This window comes from Pezoporus flaviventris, unplaced genomic scaffold (assembly GCF_033815535.1).
Source record: "Pezoporus flaviventris isolate CSIRO_AGI_PZ_B2104156 unplaced genomic scaffold, CSIRO_AGI_Pfla_v1 ptg000022l, whole genome shotgun sequence".
NCBI lineage: Eukaryota > Metazoa > Chordata > Aves > Psittaciformes > Psittacidae > Pezoporus > Pezoporus flaviventris.
This window is the reverse complement of record NW_026892570.1, coordinates 259,239-284,503: the sequence shown is the minus strand read 5'-3', so window position 1 is coordinate 284,503 and position 25,265 is coordinate 259,239. Positions and strand designations below refer to the sequence as shown.

Below are 25,265 nucleotides of genomic sequence, written 5' to 3'. Positions count from 1 at the left end.
ATTTCCTCCTGCTTTGTATGTTAGACTGCAGAGAGCAGTGGCCATGTACTCGAATGCACAGACTGCCAGGTGCTGACAGCTGCTGTCAGGTCACTAACCATTGTTTCAGATTGGGGTGACTGGGGGGCTGCAGTGATTTGCAGAAGATGTAGTGAGCAGCGCTTCCAAAGGAAGCGTGGGGGTGGCTGCAAAACTGGCATAAAGCTTCTTCTAATTTCCTCCCCTCCAGCTGTGCTCTCAATTTTTTTTTTTAGTAATGTCCAAGCCTACTTGCAAACATGCAGAAGTGTTCCTGGTCTGAGATGTGTTCATGTAATCCTGGGTGATTATATGAAATCTAAGTACTACAGCTATCCAGCGAAGCTATATGTCATTCATGTTTAATCCAATTTGTGGTTAATTTTAGGACAGAAGTCTGAATTAAAATACTTAGGTACCCTGTCCAAAAAGGAATTAGGTTCATTTTCATATTGAGAGGGAGGTTAAAGCCCAGTGAAGAAAACAGAAATATTGATAACATCAGCTGGTACTTGGTCAGGGCAATAGTGCTTTTCTGGCTTTATCAACAAAATAATTTCTTGTTTCTTAAGGTGCATTAATGATACTGTTTTAAAGACCAATTTACAGACTATTGTTAACCAGCTAGTTCAGCGTAATACCAGCATTTGCATTAATACTGTAATTACAGTGCAAAATGTTTGTCTACATGTGTGTCATAGCTGCATGCTGATTTCCAAAGTAGTTGCCTGTCTCTGATACTACTTACAAACAGTGTAGATAAGGCGTGTTAATAAGCACTTTTTTCTGGATAGCAGAATGTAGCACTGCCTGTTTTGTCTACACCAACAGCTTCCCTAATATAATGTGATAATTTTTTCTTGAAGATTTTTTTGGAAGCTGCCTTGAACATTTCTGGAGAAAAAAAAAGACTGGGGAGAGAGAGCAGGTTTTGAAATTTGTGGCTAAGTAGAACTTGTTGACTCCAGGAGACTTGCTGTGATATCTCAGTGTGCAGCTCTTGACTTTGTCCTGAGATCTTTGTCTCCTTGCTGTGTCCTGGAGAATCTTCAGAGTGTGTGGCACAGTGGGATTAGGTGACTGAGTGTGGAAAGCTTGCTGTACAAATAAGGAGGATGCATAGTTCTTCTCAATAGGCTGTGTTGTCACTTTTTTACCTGTCACATACAGTTCCCAGAATTTTCTTCCCGATGCAGTGTAATCAAAATTAATTCAAAAAAGCTCTCAGCTTTGCTTTTTTTTCACATAGATTTAACTCTTACTGAGAACATGGGCTTTTAGAAGCCATTTAGATGACTAAAAACCCGCTACAAGCAAACAACCAAAACCCTTCCACTAATTTGATGACTAATAGTACATTTACAAAGACCATGTCTTATTTTGGCCAGTGTCTTACGAAGATACTCCATTTGTGCTTTGGCAGATAAATAAGCCTTTCCAAATGGTTGTTAAAAAGCCCACTGTGACCTCCCTCTGTAAATACTGAACAGTTAGTAAGCAAAATTAATCATTTAGAATGCGTATTAATTAGGTTGTCAGACTATTAATCAGTTTTATACAAACCAGGCAGCAAAGATGGCTTTCAGGCTCTTGTTTGTATGAAACTTGATTCCATGATTTATGTGTAGGAAGGATGCTGTTTTATTGGTTTTTCTTCCTCCTCCTTCCTTATGATTGAAGTTGGCAGCCTGTTTCAGGAGACTGGTATTTTGCCTGAAGCCTTGAAAGAGGAGTCAGCAGTGCTTAAATAAGCTCTTCTTGGTACCTGATTGGAGCCAGCAGAAATACAGTATGTTTCTAGGAATGAGATTGTACCTGATTTATAAAGAAGCTATCACTTTTTGAGGTCAGATGTGGCATGGAACTTTTAAATTCTCCCTCAAGGAATGTTTCAAATAGTTACTCATCACAGTGGTATAATATGTCTGTGGTTTCTCTAGAGAAAATAATGCTGCATTTCTATCTTTAACATCTTAAGGGGCTAAAATCATCCTTGTGTGACCCAGTTCTAAGGAACAACTTTTTATCTGTGATTACGTTTTGCTGCTTACTCCAGTCCTAGCAGTTCTTTGCTCTAGACGTAAAGGGATTAACAAAAGCACCCAAAGGGAGTAGGCCTTTGGGTATCATGTAGCTTTGCATGCCTAGGTAAGTCTGAAACTCCTTTTCAGTTTACTTCCAAGAAATGAAATAATCTTCATTGGTTGGACAACACACAGATACAAACATTTAAATTAGTTGCAATTTTTGCAGCGGAAAGTTCCTGCTGGAATCCTTCATTATTTTGAAGGGCACCCTCCCTTTCGAAATATCAGTTATCCGGTATTTCTAGAAATACCAGTTTGAAAAAACTGCTTTTGCTGTTACGTCTTTGTCAGCAGAGGGCACCCTCCTCCTTTAAAAAAACAGAGAAAGGACTGGTTAACTGTAGGGAGGCAAAATACTTTTCAGTGCCTTTTTCTTTTTTCCCCTGTTTCTTTGTGCCTGTCCTATGTCCCCCACAGGTTCTTCTCTAGATGGGAAATGCAGTGAAACTTCTGCAGTTCCTTTATGTAGCAAGTGGATGGGGTGGGTGAATTTATGAACTGCTTGAATCAACTGGCCATAACTTCTACTCTGTAAAGAGACATACAGTCTAAGTTCTAGCTATTTGAATTCATAAAGCCAAGCAAAGCTGATTCCTCTGAGCCTTAAGAACATCTATAGTGCAAGACTTGATTCAGGCTTTGTACAGGAATAAGGCTCAGAAGGAGTTCTGTGCATCTGTACTCTTCTTCAGTGAGATACTGAAACATTATTCTTTTATGTTTTTTAAAGCACATACTGTTATATTGCAGTGGTTGACTGAGGTAGTAAATTCTTGCAGGACTATGAAGTAAAGCCCGTTATTTGCTTGAAAATGGAATGAAAATTTCAGCATGTGCATGTTTGCATAACATTGTCTTCATAAATTCAGCTGTACCACTATACAAAAATACTGCTAAGGAAAAACTTGTTATTTGCACTACTGTTATTGAGTATCATTCTTCAAAAAAAAGCACTAGGACATGAAGCCTGCAATAAAGCCTCTTAAAACCTGTGATGCATATAAAGTAGAGGAAGGACTTGTTAAAAATTTCAGTGATGTATCTCAGCTTCTTGTGAAGTCTCTAGAAAGCCTGGCAGGTGAATTATTCTGTTTGTTTCTTGTTTTTTTTTTGTTTTGTTTTTTTTTAACCCCTCTGGTTTCCAGGTTCTTTTTGTTGTTGTTGTTACTGTGTGGTCCAGTACTTTAAATACTGTTTCCTGATGACAGGCTTCTCAAACAGATGGTGTCGAACCATACGCAAGATGAGGAGCCCTGGTGAAATGGAAAATGTGTCCCTGACTCTGAGATTGACATTGTTCTCTGCTCACTGCTGTTAAAAAAACAGCTCTAAGCCTGCCCCAATTTATATCACCTGAATCATAGAATAGTTTGGGTTAGAAGGGACCTTCCAAAGTCATCAAGTTCAACCCCCCTGCAATGAGCAGGGACGTCTTCAACCAGATCTTCACCCAGTTTAGATACCTCTGTGTATTTTAATGACTTCGGGTTTAGGGTTCAGCCTGTGTTTTGTGTGAGGTTATTGTTACAAGGTTCTTGGAGTTTACCAGATGCAAGTATACCCCCTGCCACCTATGTATTTACTACATATAGGCTTGATGCAGTAGTTTAGGGACACTTACCTGCAGTTTCAACTGAAGTAGAACTGAGAAGCTCTGTGTGTATGAACTGATGTAGCTAGCTCAAGAAACAGTGGCATCTTTTCTTATGTGTACAATAATTACGTGTAGGATTAATGTACATTATTAATATTTGAAGATCTCAGATTAAAAGTGGTCCTTAGGAAAAAGAAGGAATAAAAAAAATCCAGACAACCCAGGACATGGGTATTTTTCTGAAAACTTGATTCTGTATACATGCTTGAATGTGTTTTTGAAAACTGTGTTGGTATTACTGTCTTCTCATAGATACAGCAGTAATATGGATAATTCATGTTAGCTACAAAAACTGTTCTGAGGAGAGATCTTGTTGCCAGTTCTGGCTTACGTTGGTTGAAATCTGAAATGATTTTGTTAGTTTCTGTCACTATAGATTAGAATTAAATTTGGAAGTATTTTCACAGAATCGCAGAATGGTTTGAATTGGAAGAGACCTTAAAGATCATCTGGTTCCAACCCACCAGAAACTTTGGGATTATTGAAAGTTACTGTGGCATTGTCTTTCTGTAGTTCAGATCTGGAATACATAGGTGAAATAAATAAGTCTGAGTATTGTTTTAACAAAATACAGCACATTCCAAAATTAGAGATGTTTAATGTAAATTGTGCCATGATTTTTAGGCAGGAACATATCAGGCTTGTGTTTATGAACACGTAGAGTTGCATCTGCATTTAATATAAAATAAATGCAGGAAAATTGCATGGCACATTGGGCAGGGAGCCATTTAGCTATCAATTCAATTATAAGTGTTTGGATCAGGAGCAATTTCAAATCTTTACTCTGATTTTTTGGATGTTTTAATTTTGGACATTTGTGTACACAGTTCGTGGAAATGAACTCTGTTTCGATGAGAAACTTAACATGAGCCGGCTTCAGTGTGCGCTCACAGCCCAGAAAGCCAAGCGTATCCTGGGCTGCATCAAAAGGAGCATGACCAGCAGGTTGAAGGAGGTGATTCTGCCATTCTACCCTGCTCTCGTGAGACCTCACTTGGAGTACTGTGTGCAGTTCTGGTGTCCTCAACATAAAAAGGACATGGAACTGTTGGAACAAGTCCAGAGGAGGGCCACGAGGATGATCAGGGACTGGAGCACCTCCCGTATGAAGACAGGCTGAGAAAGTTGGGGGCTGTTCAGCCTGGAGAAGAGAAGGCTGCATGGAGACCTCATAGCAGCCTTCCGATATCTGAAGGCAGTCTATAACGATGCTGGGAAGGGACTCTTCATTAGGGACTGTAGTGATAGGACAAGGGGTAATGGGTTCAAACTTAAACAGGGGAAGTTTAGATTGGATATAAGGAAGAAGTTCTTTACTGTGAGGGTGGTGAGGCACTGGAATGTGTTGCCCAGGAAGTTGTGAATGCTCCATCCCTGGCAGTGTTCAAGGCCAGGTTGGACAGAGGCTTGGGTGAGATGGTTTAAGTGTTAGGTGTCCCAGCCCATGCAGGGGGGTTGGAACTTCATGTTCTTAAGGTCCTTTCCAACCCGAACTATTCTATGATTCTATGAAATATGCTGTGTAGTTAGGTCCCAGCTTTTAAAAATAACTGCACAGAAAAATTGAACCTTCTTCATGCATGAGATTGAAAATTTAGTTTCATTAATCTTTTGTATATTACCTAGTGTGATCTAGAGGCTGAAGACATTGCTAAGAAAAGTGATACTAGATTTATTTTATTAACTTTTCCATTCTAAATGTGTTGATGAGGTTCTCTTTTTCCTACTTTGTCTTGTGACCTCATCTTAAAGTTAGGCAGTGAGTGGCTTTTAGTAATAAAAACAAATAACAGTATAACTAAACATAAGGTAGCTTTTCACTGTTTTTTTGCCTTCTTTGTCCATCAGTCCACTAAAATTATGTCGTAGTTTAGACTTAGCTGGTAACTCAGAACCACACAGCTGCCTGCTTAGCTATCCCCTTCTCCCCAGGAGGGATGGGGAGTAGAATTGAAAGAATGTAAATCCCGCGGGTTGAGATAAGAGCAGTTCAGTAACTAAAGCACAATGTAATACTACTAGAAGTAATAATGATAAGGGAAATAACAGGCGGAGAGAATACAAAATTAAAAGGGAAAGGAAATAAACAATAAAGTGATGCACAATGCAATTGCTCACCACCTACCAGCCGATACCCAGCCTGACCCAAGCGGCAGTCTGGGCCTTCCGGGTGTCTACCCCCAGTTTATATGCTGGGTATGACATGCTGTGGTATGGAATACCCTTTGCCTAGTTTGTGCAGGTGCCCTGTGTCTGCTTCCTCTGGCTTCTCATGAACCTCCTCACTGACAGAGCGTGGGCGACTGAAAGGTCCTTGACCAGGGTAAGCGCTACTGAGCAACAAGTGAAAACATAAGTGTGTTATCAGCATTGTTCTCAGAATAAGACCCAGCACTGCACCAACTACTAAGAAGAAAATTAACTTTATCCCAGCTGAAACCAGGACAAAGTTCAATCTTTTGAGTGCTTCACAGAAGAGCCACCATTTCAGGCATTTGGCAGCAAGCAGATGACTTACTTCTTAAAGTTTCTGCTATTTAATCTGGTTTCTAATTTTCTGACTGTCAGCTAGACAGTCTGCTAGACCTTTTGCAGAGCTTTTCTGAGAGGAATTTCAGACTCTACCACCAATTTCTGCCTCATAATTCAGTTCAGTAATAGGACAACAGTAGCCTTTGACAACATCAGACTTTTGGGGTGTTTATCCCCCCCATTCCAGAGGAAGTATCCTCTCTTCACATGTTGTGGTTTAAACCCAGTCAGGCAACTCGTTCACTCACTCTCCCCCTTCTTTCCCTCCCCCTACTCCCGGAGGGATGGAGAGAAGAATCAAAAGAATGCAACACCCACAGGCTGAGATAAGAGCAGTTTAGTAACTAAGGTATAACACAAATCACTGCTGCTACCACCAATGATAATAATGATAAAGGAAATAACAAGGGAAGAGAATACCTCACCTCACCACCAGCCAACCGATAACTCGCCCCCCCAGCCCGACCAAGCACTGACCCATACCTCCTCCAACCCCACAGTCTACCAGCCCTTCCGGGTAACTCTCAGTTACATCCGGGCGTGACGCGCTGTGGTTTGGAATACCTCTTTGGTCAGTTTGGGTCAGGTGTCCTGTCTCTGCTTCCTCCCGGCTTCCCCTCCTCCCTGGCAGAGCATGAGGCTCACAAAGTCCTTGGCCAAACCAAAACATCCTTGTTATCAGCTCTGTTCCCAGGCCTAAAGTCAAAACACAGCACTGCACCAGCTACCACGAAGGAGAAAAATGACTGCTACTGCTGAACCCAGGACATGACAGAAGAGGGACATATAAATAAATAAGCTAACAAAACAAAGAGAAAAGAAGGTCTGTGTCTTTTAAAGTAACATTCTTATGTATCCACAGTTTGTAGTGAATCCACAGGTTTTCCTGACCTTGCATGTTTATTGTGAACTAGGCAATTGGAAAATATGCTGTGCTTTTTGGTTGCTTTATCCCTCCGTTTTGTATGGGGTCGTGAATTGTCCAGGAGAAGACGACAGGGCAGTCTTCTGCCTTCCAAGTTTCTGGGATGATCTGTGGAGGCTGTAGAGGACAGAAAGCAGCCTTACTATTTTATGTCTTTTTGGTTGATCTTTTCCTCGGAGATCTGGCTAGTGCTTCATTCTGAAGACTGATATGTTTTATAGAAAAAAGGTGGCTGATTTAGTTCCTCCTATAACTGGAAAGATGAAATGGGTATTCGGCATTACGTTTTTTTTCCCCGAGTTCCATAATTACCCATTTAGTGATTCAGTGAATTATTACTTTCAGTAAATTTGTAAAACGCAGCTTAATTTAAATGTACAAAAATATAGCTAAAGAAAGCAAGTACTTTCTAGCAGTGTAATGTCAACTCATTAAGGAAAGGAAGTCTTGTGCAAATCCTAACCACAATTAATGCAGTCCTACAGAGCCAGAGAGCAGAGCTGTTTATTGTGATGTAGACACTTGCAGTTCTGTACTCTCTCAGTAACCTTGTTAGAAACACTTATAGCAGAGGTGTTACCATTTGAAGGGAACACTTAGCCTCTCCTAGAGGACTGAATCTTAGTCTCAAATGTAATAATAATCTAGTGGTAATTGATGTTAATTGAATACTAATATTGATTACACTTTCACCATTGGAAATTACTAACCTGTGTGTTGTGAAAATCTTCAGCAACTGCACCTGGTGGTACTTACGACCTTTGTGAAGTGTTTTCACAGAATCATAGAATACCAGGTGGGAAGGGACGTCAAGGATCATTTAGTCCAACCTTTCTTGGCTAAAGCATGACCAAGACTAGATGTTCCAGCACCCTGTCCAGCTGAATCTTAAGTGTCCAACGCTGCAACACTTCCCTGGGGAGATTATTCCAATGGCTTATTGTTCTATTTGTGAAAAACTTCCCTCTTGTGTTCAACAGGCATCTCACAGGACTAAGTTGTACCTATTACCTCTTGTCTTTTCCATGTGACTCCTTGCAAAAAGTAGTCTCAGTCTTCTTTGTTAGCCACCTTTTTAATACAGGAACATGGTGATAAGGTCTGCCTGACCCTTCTTTTCTCTAAACTAAACAAACCCAGCTCTTCAGCCTTTCCTTATATAGCGGGCTGCCCAGTCTTGTGATCATCTTTGTGACGTTTCTCTGGATCCCCCCCAGCCTATCCACATCTCTTTTGTATAGTGGGGAGCAAAACTGAACACAGTATTCCAGGTGTGGCCTGACAAGTGCTGGGTGGGATAATGACTTCTTTATGATTGCTGGTGATGGCCTTGTTGATGTAGCCCAGTTTCGAGATCTTCAGATTAAAATAGCATGTTATAGAACACAAAAATCTAAAAGTCAGTGTTGTTTTCTTAGAGATATGAATTAATAAAGATGTTTATCATATTGGATCTGGCTTTATCAACTATTTTACCAGAGTTTTTGTAAATTTCTCTGCTTAGAATAACAAGAAAGAAAATGAGGATGAATATCCAAAACCTAGCATTCGTTATAGAGGAAAATATGGCGAATGCTTTAATAGTTGAAGTTACGTGAGATCACTGAAGGACTGATTTGTCTTACTTCATCTGCCTCTTTGTCCTTTTGGTAGAGAGGGAATGGCTTATGGATGCTTTATTTCTGTTTTTCCACATGTTTTTCTGTTGTCTCCTTTGTTTTGAAAACCTGTATTGTTCTGTGAATGTTGATTGCCAGAAATGTCAGCTGAAGAAATTGTTTCAGTTGATGGAAGTATTACAATAGGTGTGGGGTAAATAGTGATAAAAGTGGTAATTCAGGCTGTGATGTAGAATTAGATGTTCTTTCAAAGTAACAGTAATGTTAATCATCAGTTTATGTCGGTTTTATTTGCTAGGCAACAGCTTAACAGTGATAGCCAGGAAACCTAAACCTTATATATGGAAAACAGGAAAGCTGGACAGTAGGTAGAAAAATAATCACACCCTTTTGTTGCTCCATACTAAGGTTTGCATTAGCAGAATGAGTCTGTATTAGCTTTGGGCTCTTCAGATCAATTTCTTCTATAAACAGTATATACAATGTGCTGATTTACTTGCACCATACCATAGCTTTCCTTTCCTTAAGTAAACAATGCATATATTCCATGTCATAGGAGGCATCTCATGTTTCATACAGGAAAACTATCTTTATATACTTAAATTTTCTAACTCAGCTAACTTTCTAACAGTTACACTGGGTGAGTAAGTTATCAGGACTGATATAAGATGATCAGATATCTTTTTACTCTTCTGTCTTAACATAAAAAAAAAACCCTTATTTTATTGCTATCAAAACCTTTCATTTATAAAAAGAGGATTGGAAGCTTCAGTATAGAATAGTAGGATAACTGTAACAAAGTACCTTTATGAAGATGTGGATTCTGTGGCAGTGTACAAATAAATTTCCTATTTATTTAGCTACTTCCCAAGCTTTCTCTGAGTCCTACTAAGCAAAACCCAAAAACAACAGCAAAAAAGCATCTTAAAATCAGCTAGAGAAAACATTGATGCAAAGCAACTTTGCTTGCTATGTCTCAAGCATACTGCTTTCTCCTGTGGATTTAAGATGCCAGAGGAATTTGTTTTGAAATAGACCAAGTATTTCTGCCTGGTCCTCCCTCATATAAATAATTCTGGTAGGTTGGAGTGCTGTTTTGGGAGAATTACAGAGGCTGTATCAAAAAGAATGGAAAAATAATGAACCTTTTCCCGTGCTTGCTACATGGATTGTGGCCACTGTGGTAAGGCTTAAAATGATTCATGCACGCGCGGAGAGAATACAGGCTCAGTCCCATTGGCTGGCCCAGTTAGTCCTAAGACACATCAGAGATGTCAAGAAAGCTGTGTTTTATTAAGAAGATAATAAGAAAACTGATGAAGCCTAGAGATTAAAAAAAAAGTGTACTTACACTAATGGGTTGTGGCCAGAATAATATTGGCAGAAACACCAGCATAAAACTATTAGTAATGCTAGCAAAGCTCAGAATTAGTTTTTAACACTGGCAGTAGTTTTATGGGGGGAATGAAAAAGGAAAAATTATAGTTATTTTGGCATGGTCTCAGACTTCCTGGTTTTAGAATCCAGTAGTATTCCCCAAGTTCTATTTTTGTTATTCTACAAGTATTTAAGATACTTGTAAAAATCAGTGAAGTATCTCTTAAATTTGGGAGATATGATTTGCTAAAAAGATTCGAATGTGTGTTTGTAAGATTTCTGGCAAATAATATTGAAATAATTACAAGTAGTCTTATTCCCAGAAGGCCGTGGAAAATGTTGAATGCCGATGTAAAAAGTGTATTGAGACTGAAAAGCTGTCTTCGCCATCTAGATTTTGTTTGTGGAACATTGCATCTGCACTAGGAGTTACATTTTAATGACCAGTTTCAATTTGGTGGTATTTACAGACTCCTTCAGTTTTGTCTGTTGTTTGGGGGTTTTCGTTTTGTTAACAATTACTGGTGTTCCAAAAGAGAGAACTCTTAAGAAGGTACAATTTTCTCGGGGGAACAAGCTTGACTTTTTTTTTTTTTCTTTTTATCCCCACCCCGAAAATGTAAACTTTTGGGTAAAGTGAAAGGATTTGTAAAGACTGAGAAGTACTCAATAGCATTTGTAGTTGCATGGACTGGATTAATGATGAGTCCTTAGTTTTTGGGTTTGTTTTCTTTTTTGCCATGTTTGTGTGCTAATATCAGAAGTTAAGTTCCAAATTTGCTATTTATATTAATGGAAGGAAAATAACTCCAGGAATTAGCAATAGCAACACCACACATTGTACATTGTTGATTCTTCTGCTGCATTAAATTTATGCATCTCTGTCTCAAAAGGTTTCACTAGAATTACTTTTGATTTGTATCAGGGCAAATGGAGAGAAAAATTAAGCCAATAGATGAGTTCCTGTATTTTCGTCTTTGTCTCTGCCACCAGAAATTGAAAGTCAGCAAAAGATGTTTCCTTGCAAAGACTCCGGATGAAAGAAAAATTGTTGTCTACAGGAAAGTATAGTACCTCTGGGAACAAGAAGGCACAGCTGAAGATTAATAAAGATTTGAAATCTATATGAAGGGGTATTACTTTTTTAAGAGAAGCAGCACTGATATGAAGAGCAGTATATTGGTAGGGTGCAAGTGGTCATTGAGTCTGTCCAAGAAAACCCAAAGGAAGCAGAAGTACTGAAGAAATGTTTGTTTTTAAAAAAGTGAATCAGTTTTTTGATGGATGCAGCTTCTTGGCATATATCATAGTTTATTTTGTGAGTTTTGTCACACAGTGCAAAGCCATATTAATTGTATGGCAGAACATACAGAACTGATAAACCAATGCAAGATCTAGGACAAGTCTGTAGTATTAAGTCGAGATAAGTAACTGAATAAAGCAATTACCTTTTAAGATCTTGTCATCTACCAAGGTAGAATACTTGAGCACCTGTTACAGAATGTTTAGGGAGCTGTTGGAGAAATACTTAAGTTATGACATTCTTTTGGAAGTGCTAAGGGCAAAAGAATACAGAACTAAGCTTGATAAGATAGAAGATAATTAAAAAATTACCCTGTTTCACAAGGAATATTGGGCTTGTGTTTACTTAGTAGAGTACCATTTCTTGTTATTTGCTGTGAGAAGGTAGTGACTCTTACTGATTTGTCAGACATTTTGGGTATGCATGGACATGATCAGGAAGAAGGTATGCTTTGTTAGGACTTTGGGGATTTGGGCTCTGATAATGGAGAACATATGTTCTACTCACCCCTAAAGACACACATTTTTCATGTTGAACTTGGAGAGGTTTATTTCTTCTTGAGTAAACAACTATTGCAGCATAATACTTTTAAGTAATGAGCAGTAGCATCATTCTCCTAGATTGTCAAAAAGGTGGTGAGGATTGTGTGTGTGTAAACAGAGGATGAATTTATTAGAAAATAACAGTCCTTTCAATGTATTTTTACCTAAGTTAAAATAGAAAAGAGGTTTGTGTCATCACCTCAAACCTCATGAGACTTCAGTCCCTCAAATTTATTTCCTTGACTAAGTTTTCATCTGCTGTCTTCTCTGCAGGTGTATGTATGTTTGCATAGGTGTGCATTTCTAGACAGATACATACGCTCATGTATTTGTTACCAAATTTTGTACATAGTACTGCCAGGACAAATTGGAAATAATTTTGCTGTATTTCTTTGGTAGTTCTGACTCCACAGGCTTTACCAATATTGTAAGTATTTAGAAGGTGTTGGATTTCTTAGAGATTATTTCCTTTTAGCACCCCCTAATTTTAGATGTTACTTTTCAAGAAGCTCCATATTTATAGTGCAGATTGAAACTAGAGACAGTTTCTAATAATCCTGCTTTTCTTCTTCAGTGGTAACTTTGGTTACACTTCTGGTAATGTTACGATCTTATTATCAGTTTCTCTGAAAAGCAAATTCCTTCTCTCCTTCCCATTCTGTTCTCTGCCATAAGATTCTAAATCTGTCATGCTGGTTAACTAATCATCATTCAAAAAGCATGTTTTATATACTCTTAAGATTGTACCTGAAAAAATCAAAATTAAAGCTTTCTTCAAAATTATCCTAATTAGATAGAAATTTTAATGTGAAATTTTTAATGAAATATTATTGGATTGGGGTAAGCATAGGGTGAAATAAGGACCCATATTTTATTTAAAACCAAAGTTTATTACTTCATTTTCTGTCATAATACTATATTTAACACTGTTTGTCTTTGAACACACTTTATCATCTTTCATTTGTAATTTACTCAGTACTCTTATTTATTCTCATTCATTCACCATTGTCTTTAAGGTCTTCCCCAGTAAATCAACAATAATGTTTTCTTCCTACATCATCACTAAGTTCATTCACATGGATACAGATTTTATTAAAATACCCATCTTTGAATATTTTGGAAGTTTACTGTCTTTTCCATTTATATGTTGTTCAAGTGTCCCAGGTTCCTTCACTAATAAGTGGTTTCACTGATAGAATGGATATTAGGTATTTTGTTTAACAGTGTCTTTTAGCATGAAAAGTAAATATATGCTGATGCATGTTGAGATCTATATACTTTACATTAAAAAAGTAAGGGTTTTTCCTGTTTTAGCTTATTTCAGGAACTGAGGTTGTCTTTTTTTTCCATCTTCCCATCCTCCTATGTGGTACTTGTTTTTTCAAATTGGATATACATGTTGGTGCTATGGCCAGTATGAAAAATTGGTCCTGTTAATCCCATTCACTGTATATGAGCTATCTGCAAACATAAAAAACAAAATAAATTTTACTGTTTTGTTTTGAATTAGGCTCATGCACAGTTAGTTCGAGAAGTCGATGTAGAGAAGGTGTCAACTTTTGAGAATCCTTACGTAGATGCAATAAGAAGCTTATGGAGTGACCCTGGAATTCAGGAGTGTTATGATAGACGACGGGAGTATCAGTTGTCAGATTCAACTAAATAGTAAGTACATGGTGGCTACAAAAAACAATATATCATTCTCTCTTTCTAATGAAGTGATTTTTACCTTTTAGGTTCTTATACTATACATCCGTTTACATATTTGTATGCGTATGCAGCACAAACCTAACTGAATATACACTTACTAAATTGTTTTTAGAGAACATTTTCAGGGGAGGAGTACATCTAGTTCAGGATTATGTCCATGTTTTTTTTGCAGGGTGTCAGTCTGTGATTATCTGAAGATTCTAACTAGGGATGGTTAGTTACTGTTGGTTTTGTTTTCTTTGTTACACCTGTTCAAGCCCTTACTGTCCTTTGACATACACTCACAAATGCAAGCTGGAAATCAGAGGTCTGGGATGACATTTATGTGCAGAGTAGTTTGAGAGTTCTGGCCTAGCACAAGACTTTATATGTGATTTAGTCAAGGTGAACTCATTTGTCTCTTGCTGATGCAATTTAGTCAGCTGAAAAACAACAGATGCATGATGTACGTCTTCTCTGATTTGCTCCAGTGCTGTCACCACACCATTTTCTTCTGCGACATTTGCCCTATGCATAGGTTCCTGTTATCCTATGCAGTTTGCTGTCCAGTGAGCTTGTTAGCTTCCCAGCCTATCACTTTTATCATTTCTGTATGCATGCTTTGGTGCAGAGTAGTGCAAAGCACAGTGGGATCTCTCTTAACTGGATTCTCACTTTCCCCATAAAGGTACCATACTGTGTTTTGTTCTTTAGTGTTAAGAAAACAAATAGAATATTACATAAAGTGAAAAACTGTAGGGTGCATAAAAGGTGAAAAGAAGATTTAAGAAACAAGTTACTGACAATGTACATTCATACTGTTTCCATACTGAAATGAGTAGCAAGCATAAGTGGAAGGTGAAACAAAGCTTGTCTTACACTTTGGATTTCTTAGATTTGTAGGTGCTAACTTTGTTTCCACAAAAGATGTGATGCTGTTTTTAAAGTTGAAATACACATAGGTGTTCTGTGTGTCTTAGAGGATAAAAATAGAATTACTTACTCTCCAAAGTAGGAAATAGTCATCTAATGCTACTTCAGATGAAATTGTGCTGAATACCATAGTTTTGACCTAGTTCGAATGAAATTGTCATCATGTGTATCTTTTGTATTAAAAATAGTAGGAAATAATTCACTAAGCTGTAGAAGCAAACTGCCAGTCATTGACTTGCAGAAGGCATATACTAATTGATTCGTTACTTTTCAAGCTCAGCTTGTTTGGCAGTTTCACATGAGTTTTTGCAGATTTGGTAACTTTAATCTGTTATAGTTCATAATATGGATTTCTGCAAAACCTGTTTTAAATGAGAATTGTGAATCATTGTATATAAGTCTTTAGAAAGGCCTCCCTTATGTTTGTGCTTGCAGGTAGGGTTGTTTTTTCCCATAAAAGCAATTAGCAAAAACTAAAGAAATGTTGTTCCAAAAATACGGTATGTATGTTTAGCAAGAAAACACCCAAATAGAATTTTCTATCTGTAATTCCTGTCCCAAAGCAAGAAAACAAAATGCTTAAAAGTTACTACTGAGATTCATAAGGCAGTAAGCTAGAATAAACTCCCTTGTGCCCACTGATGTTGGTGAGTCTTGATAATTTCTCCTGACCTGATGGATAAACCAAAATGGTCTGTTGTCCACCAGATCTCTTGTAAGCACATGTGTCAATATACTTTGTGAGAATGTGTCAGTATTTTTAAACATGTGTCAATATCACACATGTTATTCATGCATCCTTTGCATGAGACTCTCATCTTCCCAGCAGTTTTTTCTGTGTTTTATAGTAGTAGCATTTTCAGTCTGTTCCCTATATTGCTTTTTTTTTTTTTTTTTTGGCCCATTGTCTTCCTAAATCTTTTCCTCTATATCTTATGGGGTTCTTTTTTATAGTTTCTAAAGTGTTTTTTAATATACCCTGTATGTTTCTATACTTTCTGTCATCTGTTGACCTGCTTTGTCACTGTTAGCTGTGCTTTTGATGTTTTTACACCCACTGCTAGTACCCTGAAAGAATACATCAGATGTGTGTTTGTCACAAGATGTGAGGGCACGGTCTAAGAAAGAAAACTTCCTACAGCCTAGAGGTTGATTTGAACCACTTAGCGGCTCAGCAAATGCATTTCATTCTCTTACCTCGCAACTGAATGCTCCAAAGTTCAGATGTTAATGTTGTTCTTAAAAGCAGTTTCTGGATTTCTGTGTGGTAAAGTCAAGAGCACATCAGGTAAGCAGAGATTATTCATTTCCCATATAAATTACGGGATGACTAAGCCACCTACTTACCACTAAACCACTTCTCTCTTAGATACTACTCACTGTGTGAGACAGCTATAAACCAACACCACGCTGCTGATTGCCTTAAGTAATAGCTGTGTGAGATGAAATCATTCAGTATGTACTCTACGGGGTGTCAGGACCTTAACCCAAATGTAAACAGGTTACCAGTCAACAGTCTGATTATGTCATGGCTTTTCAAAGTCTGAAGAAGGGGGAGTCAACAGTCTTACTGTTGTCATAAGTAAGAGTTCACATTTATGTCTTCAGAATATCACTGATTTTTTACACGAAAGACGGAGATGAATCCCAACGATGTCTGCTCATCAAAGTTCATGTTCCACCTTTAATGAAACCATTGCATGAATTGTAAAGCTTTGGTTGTCAAATAATTTTATATAATGATACGCAGAGTTTGAAAGTTTTTTGTAACTTCAGCTGAACAATTAATTCCTTCATACCTAAAAAAAAGATAGCATTTTGCTTCCATGTTCCACTTCTGAAACAGGTGCATTTCAGTGGAATTACTGTGTGCTGAATAGGATGTGCTTAGTAGCATGCAAGGGGAAGAATCCCTGTATGAATCTTTTTAAGTTTTTATACTGTAGCAGTGTACTCCATTTGGTGGTGCTGCCTCTAGTGGTCAGAACATTTATTCTTTCACTTTGTACAGCTGTAGGGAATTCTTATATCATGGGTCTCTGTGAGCCTTTCTGGAGGATTAATACTGTTCTAAATTGGGACCTGTTCTGTGGCTGACACTGGTACAGTAAATCATGAACAACTGCCTATATAATATCTGTGTAATAGTCATCTGTTGGGGACAAGAATAAATATACTCCAAGATACATAAGAACATCATTATTTAATAAACATTTTAATACAGTTTATTGATTTATTTTTTTTTCTTCCCTTCATTTGTAAGAATGTACTTGCAGGTTCTAGCTGTATTTGGAGACGGTTTCTGTTGCAAGGTGGTAGATTCTGTTTTTATGTAGCTTTGCAGTAAGATAAAAACAGCAAATAAAAGTCTCAATGTTAAGATCGAGTACTAGCAGCAAAACCATGCTAACCGTATCTTATGCCTTAGATACAGTTCCCAAATATAAAATAAATGTCTGAAGAAAATAGGACAAGGTCTGCTGCATACAAAAGCTATGCATCTTGTAGAAAAACTGAAGATTATGCAACACAACAAGGGAAATGCAGAAAGGGAAGTGGGGTTATATAAAGGAGTATACACTATGTATTTCTTCCAGGTTCTTTTTTTTTTTTCATGCAGTACTGAACATATTTTTAATATTTCTATAATTCTTAAACCACATTTCCTATTAAGAAAAGATTGCACAAGCATTTTTTATTTGATTACTTACTTGTTTGTAGTGTTTGCTAAGGTTGGCTTTTAGCCATGTCGGAAATTGAGAGAGACAGCTAGGTAGGATTTGGGTAGGATAAAGATAAAAATAATACAGTGCAGACTCCTTCATACCTCACTGCAATGATCTTAGGTTTACTCTGTTTACATTAAAATTAGATAGTTCTAGAAACTGATAAACGTGCCTTGACTTTCCACCAATGGTGTACAGGCTCAGAAATGCAAACCTACAGAGAAGTTCTGAAAATGAATCATAGAATCATAGAATAGTTAGGGTTGGAAAGGACCTTAAGATCATCTAGTTCCAACCCCCCTGCCATGGGCAGGGACACCTTACGCTAAATCATATCACCCAAGGCCTCGTCCAGCCTGGTCTTGAACACTGCCAGGGATGGAGCATTCACAACTTCCCTGGGCAACCTATTCCAGTGCCTCACCACCCTAACAGGAAAGAATTTCCTTCTTATATCCAATCTTAACTTGCCCTGTTTAAGTTTGAACCAGTTACCCCTTGTCCTGTCACTACAGTCTCTAATGAAGAGTCCCTCTCCAGCATCCCTATATGCCCCTTTCAGATACTGGAAGGCTGCTATGAGGTCTCCATGCAGCCTTCTCTTCTCCAGGCTGAACAGTACTTTTATTTACTCTTAGTTTGGTTTACAGCTTGTGTTTGTACTCGGAAAATTGATTCGTTTTACTGTGCTGCTGCTGCACGTTAGCAAAGAGGCCACTTGTGTCAGTTACTCTGGCAGTTCTGTGGGGTTGGAAAAATCCTACTACAGCAGCAGTAACATTTTGCAAATGTGGAGTTGAAAGACAATCAAATAGTATGCATTTTAAAAAATGTAGAAAAAGGCTTTTCAAAGCTTGTTTTCTAGCATATGGCCAAATTTTGGGGTAGTCTCAGCCAGTTAAGAGTTTTGCAAAACAAACAAAAAACCTCCCCAAAACCACATCAACCCCCACAGCAGGATGGAGAGTAGCCCAAACCAATCCCAGAACAGCCAGGCTGCAGAGGACAGAGATATGCCAAATATTATTTGTTTGCATCATTAGCCTTAGTCATAGAATTTGGTTAGGATTTTATTTTCACTTTCACAGTCTATATGTGCATGAAAGCATTTTGTAGAGGGTTAGGGTTAGTTTTCTGTTTTGCATTAAACCTGCAGCATTAGGGTTGAAAAGATGTAAATGTTTGTGGTTACTATAATACCTGGAAAAAGTCAGCCATGTGGTATCTGTCTTATGCATGGCTGAATACAGTGAAAACATTTGCATGTTAAGTGTTACTGGTAAGCCTTGATTTTATAGCTGTGGTTACACTGAAATCTTTCAACAAGCTGTATGTTAAACAGCAAACTTTCGTAGTTTCTTGAGGCTTGTCCCTTCCGTTTTCCCCTGTACTCTCGTTCTCCCCATACAGATCAAGAAACTGTCTTGTTTTGCTGGCTGGTTGGTAGGTAACAGGTCGTCTTTTCTGGTTTTAGACTGACCAACCGACCCTTTTATCAGTGCCAAGTAATTACCTCTATCTCAACATAGAATCAGAGAATCCTAGAATAGTTACAGTTAGAAAGGACCTTAAGATCATCTAGTTCTAACCCTCCTGCCATTTTTTGGTTTTGTTTAATGATTTCTCTGGGAGTGTTTCTCAGTGTGGTGCCAGGCACCACAACTTACTTCAGCAGTAAGTTTTGAAGACAGTCTGTGCTCACAGGGTATCATAGGCAGACTGCCTCTAAGCGCAGGGTTTATTAAGGTCTTAGTGAATTCAGCATCTTGGTACCTCAGTTTTGCCTGCTGAGTCTGGAAATAGTTGTTGGGCAACACTGATGAACAGAACAATCCAATTTTTAACCTTTGAAAGGGAAGCAAATATTAGATGGATGAAGGTTGTAGCTTTTCTGCCTTTGTCTGCCCATGCCATACTGCCTTCTCTTGATTAATTGGGCTTTCCACTAAATGGTTTGAAGTTACAGAAATCCCTCTTATGGAATAATTCTTGAGAAAATCCTACTTTATCACCTGATTATTTTCCACAAAAGTCTGGCCTTAAAGATGCTGGAAAATAGTAGCTGATGGCTAGTGGAGGGTGTTTGAAGTTCCTGCCCCAGGTTTTTTCATGTTGAAGGTGCTTTAAGACCTCATTCCCAGAAGGTAAATTCAAGTAAGTTTTGATCATCAGTTTTTGTTAGGTGATGTAGCTTTTGGAAGTGAATTAAGACTGGATGTTGAGCAACCTGTTCACGGTGATGGAGTTGTATTTAACCTCTTGAAGAAGGTTATTGTTTAAAACAATTCTGGTCTGTTTGTTAAGGCTAAGAGTCTTACCTCTCTGCTTGATTCTTCTATGAGAAAGGGAAGTACAGAGCCAGTCAGGCTACTCCCATGATCCCACTCCTGCTGTTTAGTTTGAAATGTGCACAGACAGTACCTTTGAAACGTGCTCCCTTTCAAGGGCCTTGTTAGCACCTCCATAACCTGGCCAGCTTCCCTGGAGCTGGCTGCAGGCTTGGATCTTGTCATAGGTCACAGGTGATGTGAAATACCTTAGAAATAAGTGCTTCTGTCTCAGTGCTGACTGGGAAACAAAAGGCTTCCTCTCCTGGTCAGCGTGTAAATCACAAGCATGCTGCTGGGCAGGCGGTGGCATTTCTCCTGACATCAGCAGAGGGCGATGCCAGCAGCGCCTTACATGCTCATTGCCTCAGTAATGCACCACATGCCTGTCACTATAGCAACTCCTGGGAAAATTACCTCAGCAGCTTCTAAAATCCATTTTTACATAAGTAATTTACAAAATTAAGTTTTTAAACTTAGTATGCATTATATAAAAATTTGCTCAGACCTATGTGGTTTGGCTCATTTGGGCTGGCAGTTCTTTCGTGTGTGGTTTCTTTTTTTTTTGGGGGGGGGGGGGAATGTATTTTGTTTTTTGGTTGTTTTTTTTTATGTTGGGGTTTTCTTGTGGGTTTGGTTTTTTTGTTTTTGTGTTGTGTGAGTTTTATTTGGTTTTTTTTTGTTGTTGATTTTTTGGTTGTTTTTTTAGTAATTTTGTTCCTAGCTGAGTAGTTAATGTTTGGGTGAGAGGCCATATAGCTATGGTGTGTCTCCTCAAAGTTAAGACACTTCTTAGCAGGTGCTCAGCATGCCATATGACTGAGACCTTTATGGCTTGCCCCTAAAGGTTGCTGCTTGCCTGTAAAGTTGCTGCTGCCTATACAGCTGAACTCCCCATGGTAACTCTGGTGGTGGTTACCTGCTTTTGGATTGGCCCGGAGGAGCAGTGCCAGGGTATTTCCAATACCTGTATCATTATTATGGTTTTAAATTTTGAAGTTTTTAAGCTGAGGAAACATCTGCTTTGGGCAGTTGTTGGCAGCAGTCTTTTTGTGGAAGGTCATGTGTATGACAAGTCTTGTGGTTTGCTTGCAAGAGTGCATGTGCAGCCATTTCTAGTATGCACTGAAAATTTAGTGTCATTGCAGAGTCTGAGCGCAGTATTTGTGCATACATTTTGAGTTAGGCACTGATCCTGAAGTATCTAGTGCGTATCTTTTATGTGCTTAATTTTTTTGCACAGGATTTATTTGCCCAGGCAAGTGATGTATTTGTCAGTACCTGCTTTAAGGCAATGGTGAATCATTTATTTAATAAGCAGATGTACAAAAAAGTCTACGAAAATCTTCATCTTCATTCACTCCTCACCCATCTGAATTCAGAGACTCGAGACATTGCACATAGCCCTGGCTTCATAAAGTTCTCTTCATAAATTTCTCTGATCTGCTTGCAGATAAGTCAGTGGAGGAAGTAACTCCACCCTGCTTTCCTGTGAGAGCTTATGGACTTCCCGCACCCCAGGCTGTAGCCATCAAATAAACTAGATTAATTTGAGCAATTTTAGTAGTCTTTCTTCACTATTCCAAATAATTTTACTAGAAATGTGTTAGCATTTTTAGTGATTTTAGAGTATCTTGAAGGGAGCTTTATGTTGCTGATGAAGGCAAAGCCTTCAGTCTGATTTTCAGAAACATGTTGAATCCCACTGAAGTTGATAGCAGAATGTGAAGTTACATATCGTCATACAGTAACAGAAAGTGTTTCTGATCTGCAGAACTGTTAAAGTCAGTAGCAGAAAATGCCTATTTGCTTCAGAGCAACAATGCACAAACTTCATTAAAATGTGAATTCCAGCACAAGTAATTTTCAACAGAAGTGCCTTTGCTTAAAAAAAAAAAAAAAAAAAAAAAACAACCAAACCACAACAAATCAAAACTTGAAAAAAATGATTTTTTTTTCCACTTAAAAAGAATTTCATTAACTGTCTGCGGTATGGTCACAGCATGAAAATAGCAATCATAAAAGATTTAAAAATAAGGTTGCACAACAAAGAACTGGGACATTTTTATTTAAATAAATGGATACAGTAATTTATTAAGTTTTAAGTTAGAAGGGAAAGTAGTGGGGCTAAATGCCATTATTTGAAAATGAAAAATGCAGGATGTATTCTAAATCGCTTTTGTTGGACTGTAGATTCTGGTTATGATTTGTCAGTGTCAGAAAGATTTTAAAGGATTTTCTGCATGCTATCTGATTTTGGTTTGGTTTGGGGATTTTTTTCTGTGAGGTTCTATTAGTAGTTTTGATACTGCTTGCTTTATTTTTGGCTTTGAGTGTATAGTTCAGGACATTAATTCTTAGAGAGCCCAACATTCTTTGATTTCTAAGTGAAGAAATCTAGGGAAAGAAATAGGACTCCTTCAGGATATATAAGGAGTCTTCTATGGACTGTATGGGCTCTGTAAAATGCTGATGGTGAAGTGAGGGGGAAGGTTGCTGTTCAGTAATTGAGTGAGCTAACTTGAGCAGAACTGAATGAGGACGAGGAAAAGATAAGTATTTTTAAGGATAAATTAATGCTTCTGGAACTTAGTGGCATCAGTGATTTGTGTTAGGACAAAAAAATACTCATCTGCCCAATTAATGGTTTCCAGTAACACAAGTGAGATTTAACAGTGTACTATTATCCCTTTGTTTTATTGCCTTTCTAAAATCAGTCAGACGTGCATTATAGGTTACCTTAGTAACATGTGTGCTGTGCACAGGTGCAGTCACCAGGCTTACATAGAAGAACAAAACTGGAGCTTGCCAAAGGAATGCAGCAAAATGGTTGTGCAAATGGTTATCTGTAGGTTAATTTATCTTCTCAGTGGCTAGCTGTAGGTCATTCTTGGGCTGGGAAGTAACCAAATGGCCAAGAACTTCATGTCTCGCAGCAGTCTCTCTCAGATACCTACCATGGGGAGAGCCCAAGCTTCCTGGTGCACTAATTTAGTAAGATATCATAGAACCATAGGACAGTTTGGATTGGAAGGGACCTTACAGATCATCTAGTTCCAGCCCCCTTGCCATGGGCAGGGACAGCTTCCACTAGACCAGGTTGCTCAAAGGCCTGTCCAGCCTGACCTTTGAATACTTCCAGGGATGGGGAGTCCACAGCTTCTCTGAACGACATGTTCCAGTGTCTCACCATCCTCATAGTGAAGAATTTCTTCCTAATGTCAAATCTAAATCTTCCCTCTTTCAGTTTAAAACCATTCCCCATGTCCTGTCACTACAGGCCCTTGTAAAATGTCCCGCTCCGGATTTCTCGTAGGCCCTCTTTAGGTACTGGAAGACTGCTACAAGGTCTCCCCTGAGCTTTCTCTTCTCCAGGCTGAAAAAGCCCTGCTTATCCAGCTCCGGGACCCAAACAGGCTATAACACACTTGGTACACTTCCTTTTTTGAAGCATCTCTTTTATGAGAATTAAGTAAAATCTCCAGTACTCCATTGCTATATGATTGAAACCCATCATTAAGCAATAGCAGAAGATTTTTGTGTTGTAGCTAATGAAAATTTACAAGCAATTTTAAGCAATTTGCGGTTATTTACTAACCAGCTGGCATGTATTTCATGTACTACAGGCTTATTAACTTCATCAGAAGTTTGAGTGTGAATGCAGGACTTTCAGGTGCCAGAGATCTGTTCTATAGCACTTCACTGTTTCTTGGGAGATTCATGGTTCTCTGTCCATGTATGTGTGTAGACACTGCAGAATGATTAAGAAGTATTTTGCATATTCAAATAAAACAGCAATTTTATATTTCTCAGGCATCTTATAATATTCTTTGTCTCCACATTGCCTAGAATTATTTAAAGAAAAATTTGAATCTTTGGTGAATATACATGTGAAAGCTATCTTCAAGCTTGTTTGAAAATAAAATTTAATAATTACACTCCCCTTCTATAGAATTTACTTGAAGCTATGGAAGTGTACAGGAAGAGGGGATGGAGCACATTTTTATACTTTGTCCCCTCTTTTATGCCAATAATACTTTTTTTTTTTTCTGTTGCGCTTCTTCCTACCCCACAACCCCTTTCCCTTCCCAAGTTTTCCTTTCTCTTTTCCTCAGTCAGATGATGGTGTCACTGTCTTGCATTCCTTTTGTTTCTCCCTGTCTATAGCTATCTTAATGACTTGGACCGCATAGCAGATACCACCTACCTGCCAACTCAGCAAGATGTGCTCAGAGTTCGAGTCCCAACAACAGGGATCATTGAATATCCATTCGACTTACAAAGTGTCATTTTCAGGTAGTTTATTCTGTTTCTTTTTACATTAGTAAAAAAATGGGCAGCTTTACCAGGTTGGGAAGTTATACTCTGGTAGTGCAGAGGGGGGAGAGAAATGACAGGCCACAGAGTCTGTTCTGTTCACATATGTTTTAGCTGAATACACCGGGCATACACTGCCAAATCGTAGCTCATGAAACCTTTGTATCTCAGAAATCTGAGGGGTTTGAGACCCACAATAATCTAAACACAGAAAACACATCAGACTTCAAAGCAATATATTCTTCTTCAGCAAACTTTCTACCTAGAACAGATTCCATTAAATATCAATTAAAAAAAGACATTTAGAAAAACAAACTGAACTTTGTTTTCAACTAAATTCTTGAATTTTGTCACTGTGTGTGTGCTTGTGTGTTTATCTGTTAAGGTGTTCATGGAGTTGATGTGGATGTTAATTTTGCAGAATGGTGGATGTAGGAGGCCAACGATCAGAAAGAAGAAAATGGATACATTGCTTTGAAAACGTCACATCTATCATGTTCCTAGTAGCTCTTAGTGAATATGACCAAGTGCTTGTGGAGTCAGATAATGAGGTAAGCAAGCATCACCAAAAGCACCAGTTTTAATGAAAAAATAACTTCACTTGTCCAGTCCCGGGTGTTTTCCAAATGCATCTACCAGCAGGCATGCACAACTGCCCTTAATAGAGTGAGAAGCACTACAGGGATGAAGATGGGAGGAGAGAATCAGTCTTCAAATATGGCAGAGCTGATCCACTCTATGGGGGATTCAGAGAAACCTATCTTTTTTGTGTTGAAGGGGAATACAGCTGAATATAGAGAAATGATCTTAGTGTTGCTATGTAGCAGGGCCACAAAAACAGGCAGTGAAAATGAAGACAAAATTTATAGATTCCTTGCCCTCAGCAGGTTTGTTGGTGACACCAAGCTTTGTGGTTCAGTTGATACGCTGGAGGGAAGGAATGCCATCCAGAGGGACCTGGACACGCTTGTGAGGGGGCCTGATGCCAACCTAATGAAGTTCAACAATGCAAAGTGCAAGGTCCTACACTTGGTTCGGGGCAATCCCCAACACAGCTACAGGTTGGGTGAAGAGATTCAGAGCAGCGCTGCAGAGGACTTGGGGGTGTTGGTTGATAAGAAGCTCAACATGAACCAACTTCAGTGTGGCCTTGCAGCCCAGAAAACAGCCATATCCTGGGCTGCATCACACTGCATGGAGCATGACCAGCAAGTCG

The 25,265-nt window shown here is 38.5% G+C and overlaps 1 protein-coding gene across 1 annotated transcript in view; it reads left to right on the top strand.

Annotated features, from left to right (window-relative positions):
• Positions 1-25,265, top strand: part of LOC133270765 (guanine nucleotide-binding protein G(q) subunit alpha) — a 119,359-nt gene that overhangs the window by 80,172 nt on the left and 13,922 nt on the right. Inside the window, exons 3-5 of the mRNA XM_061456248.1 lie at positions 13,568-13,722; positions 23,900-24,028; positions 24,471-24,600. Of these exons, the coding sequence (XP_061312232.1) occupies positions 13,568-13,722; positions 23,900-24,028; positions 24,471-24,600 (414 nt within the window). The remainder of the gene's footprint in view (positions 1-13,567; positions 13,723-23,899; positions 24,029-24,470; positions 24,601-25,265) is intronic.